The sequence below is a fragment of the Rhopalosiphum maidis genome, chromosome 2 (assembly GCF_003676215.2).
Source record: "Rhopalosiphum maidis isolate BTI-1 chromosome 2, ASM367621v3, whole genome shotgun sequence".
NCBI classification, from domain to species: Eukaryota; Metazoa; Arthropoda; class Insecta; order Hemiptera; family Aphididae; genus Rhopalosiphum; species Rhopalosiphum maidis.
The window spans coordinates 73,554,508-73,562,786 of NC_040878.1; the positions used below are offsets into that span (position 1 = coordinate 73,554,508).

The 8,279-nt window shown below is 25.2% G+C and overlaps 1 protein-coding gene across 1 annotated transcript; it reads right to left on the bottom strand.

Annotated features, from left to right (window-relative positions):
- On the bottom strand, positions 1-8,279 carry LOC113553835 (nose resistant to fluoxetine protein 6-like). Its single transcript, XM_026957378.1, is given in 13 exon segments — positions 1-122; positions 1,639-1,756; positions 1,908-2,035; positions 2,229-2,303; positions 2,306-2,559; positions 3,857-4,050; positions 4,105-4,273; positions 4,804-4,964; positions 5,088-5,272; positions 5,389-5,474; positions 5,864-6,084; positions 6,753-6,979; positions 8,048-8,279. Coding segments are annotated over 13 exon segments (2,109 nt in total). The 5' UTR covers positions 8,259-8,279; the 3' UTR covers positions 1-42.

Genomic DNA, 8,279 nt, shown 5'->3' on the forward strand with positions numbered 1-8,279 from the left:
CTTCAGTTTAAACTTCAATAATATAATTTAAAGTATATCATATTATCTAGAACGCAGTGTTCTAAGAGTTATCTTCCTGGGAACTGTTGAATCCGTTAATTTTTTACTATTAAAAATTATTTCTGAAAAAAACAAAGAACTTCATTATAATTGAATCATGAGTATTATGTAGCTATAGTAAATCTATTTACCATAAATGTTATTTGCGTATTAATCTAATAATTAAAAGTAAATTTAGGTATACATTTAAATACTTATAATTAGTTATTAGTATATCAGTGTATGTGGTTAATTATTCTTTGTGTATAATATATTTAGATTAGTGTAACCAACCATTTTACCTAAATAGTAAAAACGACATAATAGTTACCTATCTATTAACTAGGCAATCTACACTATCAATTTGTTTCCAATGTAAAATTAAGAAATAATATTAAACATAACAACACTTATTTTAGTCTTTAATAACATTAATTTTATGCTGATATCCCGTTATTTCGACACGCGTCAAATCAATGTGGTCATTTAGACGAACGACAATTTGGCACGTTTGACAATTCAACTCCTGCATTTTTGACGCCACTACATTTAGGTGCGAGTTAATTTCAATGAAAAACAATAAATAAATAATTAAAATAAAATCTTTAATTAAATGTCCTAAATTATTTAGCCTTATACCCTCTTAAAAATCATTTTAACTAATACACGTGTGTCACAAACGTTTTACACCAACTAACCATCAAAATTACTGTCTATTCATATCGATCAATAGACCGTTAATTTTAGATAACTTAACCAACTTAAAATCACTGATTTAATATTATAAACTGCTTCTATTTAATATTAAGATGAGCATATTATGCGTTATAAGTTTATAACGTATTTTATTTGTATAATTGTATAAAAAAAACTGTTCTGATTTTCAACTAATGGGCGTATAATTATTAATATAAAAAATTTTTAAAAAAATAGGCACAAAGTGTAGAATGTTTAATATAAAACATCATTTGAAATATTTATGTACAGCTAGGACAGCTAGGTATATCATATATATTATTTATAAAACTTTAAATTGTGAACAGTATCTTGAAGCACTTCATCGATTGTGAAATTACTTATGACATATAACTGTAATATTTATATATTGGAGTATTTTTATTTTGTATTGAAAGCGATGACATTGACTTTTATTTTTTTGTTTCGCGTCGAATTAGACTCACGTCTAATGTCTAAATATAGTTGCATCAAAATTGTATGAGTCGAAATGAATGCCGTATGTAGCCAATAGTACTTGTCAATGTAATACATCAGTATATTAACGAAAAATTACTACAGAATAAAGACGATTCTAGTCTTAAAAAATTAAAAACGACGCATAATGGATAAATAATAATAAATAATGATGACAACGGATATATACATTTATACCAACTGACCCAACAACGTTTTTTTTAGAGTGATTCAGAGTATTGTCATTTTTATATTTTAAGATTTGGTTCATTTAAGTAGGTAAGTAGTATCTATACTTTGTATTATGTTAAACTTTAAGAAATGAAATAAAAAATAATGTGTGTATTTATAATATGTGTTAATTTAATTAAATAACTTAAATAATAGTTTTAAAATGTATTATTTTACTTGGACTAATGATGATGATCAATTTTTTTAATAATATATCGAATGGTGATTCAATTAAAGTATACAACAAAAACGCAAATATGAATCCAAACACGGTATCTCCAATTGCTAACCATAACTATAGAAAATACAATTATAAATTGGTGAGTTTAAGAATCATTTATTTTCTATGCAAACAATTATTACTAAAATTGTAATTAAGATATTAAGCATAAATAATATTAAATATTTAAAAACAGAACATTGTATTTAGTCATTACATTGCTTACCAAAAGGCTATCATTGAAATATGTCGGTGATTTCATTGATGCTACTTGAAGTAATTGCATTGATAGCCCTCCCAAATACGCTCCATATGTCAACTTACTTAATGGTATAAATATTCGTAACCACAAACCTATAATATTTTAAATTAAACATATATTTTTTTAACGTTTTCAATATGTATCATATTTATTCCTTTAACTATGAGCAATATATTATATATATATTTTTTTTGTTTAGTTAATAAAAATGTAAAAAGCATATTTAAATACTTTTAAGTAAAGGCATTGGGAAATGGGACCTTTAATTAATTTTAAAAGATTTACCTTTAAAAAATCCATTTATAGCACATATTATTATAAATATGGAAACAATAGCAGCAAACACCATTCGATACATGACGTGTAGATAACGCTTAGCCATAAATTGTATTCTTGGACATAAAACACTTGGATGGTCATTAGAAATAACGGATAAATTATAATGAGTATCGCTATCAAAGTTTTCGAATACGGAAAACGAAATTTCGGCTTATCGAGCTTCAAATACCGATAAACATACGCTGCAAATATACCCACGAAATACGGCGTCGATCTGGTGTGACTAGGCACATATAACATAGTATAACTTTTATGTGCAGGTAGATAGTTTAAGATCCTGTAAAATAACAAAAAATACAAGATTATGTAAAATACAAATTATTTAAATAAAAACTACGTGTTATAACTTGTAAATTATAAGTCAACGTTTCAGTATAATGTTAATATTTTCAAAAATAATTTTAAAAAAATATATACATTTTTGAACAGAATAATAGGTATTAAATAATGAGAGTCTTTTGTTTTTTTAATAATGCGCCCGTATATAACTATCTAATAGAAATTCAATGATTTTAAGCTAACAATTGGATAAATAAACAGTGTAACCATAAAAATTGTATCACGATAATGCATTAATTAGTAGGAAAATTATAGTAACACCATTCAACACATTACTTGCAATTTTTTCAATCAGCTAAACAAATTTTAATAGTGATGAAACAAACTAAGCACATTTTAGAAAAAATACAGGGTCCGGCAAAAATACGTATTTAGAGATAGTGCTGTGTGAGGTGTGGTGGTGGTACAACAGTAGAGAAGGTATCGATGGATAATTCCATAGTGGTATACGTGTCGTTTTTAGTATAATATGTAAATTTAATGGTAAGGAACAAAAAAAAAACAAAAAAAAACGAAATAAAAACCAACAAAAAATAAATAAAATTAAACGTGATTTAAAAAAAATTTTAATTTTAATTTTTTAACGTAATCACCCTATGATTACGTTCTTTGGGGATATTTAAATGCACAGTGTACGATTATCGCTCCGCATTCCTACAAGCACTTAACGAACCAATCACCAGGCATTGGCAGCCATTAGGTATAACAAAAATAACAAAAAGAGTTATGAACAACTGTCGGTAAAGGCTTTGTGAATGTATTAACAATAGAAGAAACCACTTAACCGACATAATGTTTTAACTAAATAATTAAAAATGGCATAATATTTATTAGTTAAAAATAAAAGAATTTTTTCTAATTCTTTGTTTGTTTATTTGCAACTGCTTCTTGAAATATTGGAGGTTTTTTGTCAGGACCCTGTACATTCATCTAGCAAGCATCCAATTACAGGAAATAATAATAAGTAAAGCATAGAAATAATAAAAATGAAAATTCATTATTATACAATTGTACTTATAAAAATATAAAAGATATAAACTAAGCTATTCTAAAAACATTTAAGAGACCTTAAATTAGGAAACGCGATAATAATTTTCATTTTGCTGTCTAAAAACGTAAGATTATTTGTTGTGTAACGGGTACATGTATTGCAAACAAATCAATTAAATAATTTTAAAAATATTTATTTTATTTTCTAATATAGATAATATAGTCAACGATACGAGATTACTTACGAAATATAATTTAAAAATGTCGGATAAAACTGATGAGTATATACGACACAAGCAGGGATTAAACACGAGAAAAATATCGTAGCCCACATTAAGTAGACTCCATACCTTTGATACTTCCACACAAAATAAACAAGTATGATACCGGCGACGAAGAATTGCATGTCACACGCCAAATACCACGATTGAATGATACACTGGAAATTTTTAGGTTTTCAAATAAACTCTTGTTTAATAACAAAAAAACTTACTGGACGATCGGCGTTTACATAGTTATTTATGAATAGAAGATTGCTCCACCAATTATTTTGACAGTAATTTGATTCTTGAATAGCTATTTTTTTCCATAATGGACCATCAGCCAAGTGTAATAAGACAAATGTATGAAACGTGATCATTAAACCATATACAGGCATTAATCTGAAATATGTGTGCAATCGAATTATAATTTACAAATATAATAGATTTGTGAAGAAATATCAACTGTGAGTCTGTGAATAATACGAGTTTAAAGGAATATTATTTTAAATAAAATGATTACACGGCGTGTTTACGAGTAGGTACCTACATAACAATGTACAGAAAAACTATAATTTAAGATTGAAATATAATTATTAGACTTAAAATTGAACTGATTTTTTTTTTTTTTACTGTAGAAAACACATTTATCATTCAAATTGTACGATGAACATTAAAATATTTGGTTTACGAAATCTACTCACGTACAAGCCAATTAAATAAAAATGTTTCTTATAATAATACTATAATTAAACAAATGTTAATCCAACTAATTCTTTGTCTCGTTGAAAAGCCAACAAATTTAATTCATAAAAGTTTTTAAAACTATTTGAAAGTAAATATCAGATACCCAATCAAAATTCAAATAATAAAAATATTTAATAAGTAATACAAATTATTGTAATAGTCATTATAATGCATCTTAGTCTTACCTTAACCATCTCCATAACAAGAGTAATGGAACATTTATGATTTTTGTGTTGATTAATTCGTCATAAAGAAAATGAAAAGTCAGGAAACCGCTGATTACAAAAAAGAAATCGACAACCAACGATCCATTGCGAATCATGGCATACATTAAATGTAAGGCTATCTAGAAAAATCTGAGTTTCAATAATTCAACAAACATTTAAACATAAGTTAATTGTATTTGTATTTAACAGTTATATGAATATATTGGTACTTATGTATATTATATAATATTATAAATATATACCTCGTCAAGTGTTTTAGGATTTTGTAGAGGCTGCCCAGTACTATACAGCATTCTTTGTCCAATTATGATCAAAACGCACGCATGAGTCTTTAAAATGTCAATACAAGATAGATTTTCGGTTTTATTGCTGGCCAAAAATAAACGCTTTATATTAGCCGGGAATGAGAATACCATGAAAAATGATTCTAAAAATATTATTTAAATCATCTATGCTAAAATATTGTATTTTATATATCATAAGTATAGATCTATACACATTAATCATCATTATTTTTTTTTAATTTGAAATTATGTTACTCACTGTAATCATATTGATTTTCTTCCTCTTTGTATATGTCACATAATGATCCGACGATCGTCAATAATATAATAATTAAAAGGATTCCCCTATCAAATAAATAAAAAATATTAAATAGATTTACTATTCAAATATTATTATCAACTACAAATTATTTTATAACTTTATCATATATGAATTATTTAATTTGTGTATTAATATTTCGAAGAGTTAAAAACTGAATTCAATATCAATATAATATTTTGATTAATATTATTATTTATAAATTTTTGTACGAGTAACCTATCGTAAAATAATTGATTTGAATTAACTTTATACTGTTTGAGGATATTAAGTAAATATTGAATACTGATATTTTTTAATTTTGTATATGTAATTAAAAAAATAGCATTCAACGAGAAAATTAAATTAAAATTCTTACAGTTTGGTATTTTGAAACATAAATTAAATTTTGAATTTAAAATATTTTATGTTTTACCAAAATATTCGATATCCCAAACGCTTTGGTGGTTGAAGTTCTTGTTGAGTTGTACAATGAATTGAATTCACAGTTACAGTGGTTATAAGTTGGTGCTTATGAAATGCAGAAATTATTTTAGGTGATAATGTTGTTTGTATATCTGAATGTGAACACGACGAAGGTATACACAGTGCTGTATTGATTTCGTTGCGTTGTATTTTCATCAAACCGGAATCATTCTAAATAAAATATTATAAACGTAATAACTAATAATTTAACTAGGTAATGAAAAAATAATGTTATTAATTGTTAAGAGTCATCTTACACTATTCAAAAATAGTCAATAACAAACTTAATGATTAAATTAAAGATATCATGCAATATGCATATTAATTCATAAAAAAGTCATTGTTATAGTTATAAGTACAATAATTTCGATTTTTAAAATCATTTTCATCATATTTTAATTGCAAAGTTATATGTGTAGTAATTGAAAATATATGTGTACAATGTTATATAGTTATTATAATTATCATCGTACTAATTACGTATATTCAAAAACAGTTTTTTCAATTTTTAATACAACTTTTAGAGTAGATACAGTGTTATTTTTATGAGAAATAATAACAGTAATATTGTTATAGCCATCTATAAATTTCCATAAAATATATAATTAGCACATATTAATTGAATATCAATCCATCAATAAACAAATTACGTAAGAAATTATAAATAATATAAAAATTGTTTGTTATTCAGTAGATATTATATACCTAATATAAAAATTATATTTTACTATAATTTATTGAGTTTGATTAGATATTATATAATATCATTCATTTTAAACTTCAAGAATATTGTTGATTGAATAAAATATTAAAATTAGATCGATACATAAATAACTAACCTTTGTAGATTCCCACACAGAGCCTGTTGGATTTAGATTAAATGGTGTTATGTTGAAATAATGTGGATATAATTTTGTAGTAGGTAAAAAACGAATGCTTATAATACAATATTGAGGACTTAAATCCAAACCAGTAGTATCAGTTTTTAAGCATTCATCAAAATTTCCAAAGTCATAAGATCTCCCAGCTAAGATCCCCGTAGGAAATTTAGATGATGCGTCATACACTGAAAAAAAATACTTATTTTTAAATAATATATGAAATAAAACAAACGATAAATAAGTTTGAATGAATAAAAAACGATTTAACAATGGTGAAATTAAAATATACCTAGTTCTTATTAATTATCGCAGAATCTTAAGGGGATTGCCCAAATAAATATTTTGTCAAACAGGCAACCGAATCATACTTTAGGCGCAAAGTCTTTATTATAACGTAGATACTATATAAAAAAACAATTAACATAGATACATAATATTTTCATCTTTTGTTGAATGTATGTCTTATACCAGTTATACCTCAACATAATTTTATACAAGTCAATACATTCATTTGAATACCAATAATTCATTACTTGATTACAAATATGTTGCAATAAAAATTAAAAATTATTTCGCTATTTTAATGTAGTTATACTTAGAGTAACATACAACTTCACGTTATCTAATAACCTTTGCAACTGTGTAAACAACTTTTGATTCGTAATACTGTGAATACTGAAGATATCTTGCCATAATAATATAGTGAATATATAGAATGTATAATATTATTTTCACCGTCTCGATCAATGAAAATAATATAATATTGAATATACTATGTTACATTTCATTTCAATATTTAAATTATCTTTCCTCCCTCCATTTAATATATTACCCAATTATAATATAATTTATTCAAACGCTTTATTCAAGTACCTAGTGATTAGGACAACATACAAATTATTGATCCAAACTTAATTTGCTAGAATTATAATATTTTAATTTTGCATTAATAAATAACATATATATATATTTTATATAGGTGAGACTCTGCGTGCTTAGACTCATAACTATCTACATAGTGTAATGAATAATGAACGCACGAACTCATTATTGAAGAGTATTAATAATCATACTTCATACAACGTTTAATATATGTAAAGAAAAGAATAGGTGCTTATAAAATGCATATTCTTTAAAAAAAAAATCTAATTATTCTTCTTTAGTTTCTTGATATTTTATTTTTATTTATAAAATGTATATTATTCGTATAGCACGGAATGTATAAAATTATAATAGAATTTATGTAAGCTTACTTTGAGTGGCCCACAGTTTAAGGTCTCTCAATCCATCTCGATACTCTAGTCCATGACGTTTGCAAACTATCCCTCCGTCAGGAATGTATTCATCCAAAGTATCGGACAAAATTTTTGTAACCCATAGCTGTGACTGAAAATTTGATTTACTGGAAACGATCAACACAGACATCATAAAAAATATTAACAACATAATATTATTGTCCGTCATTTTGTATCGCACACACGATGT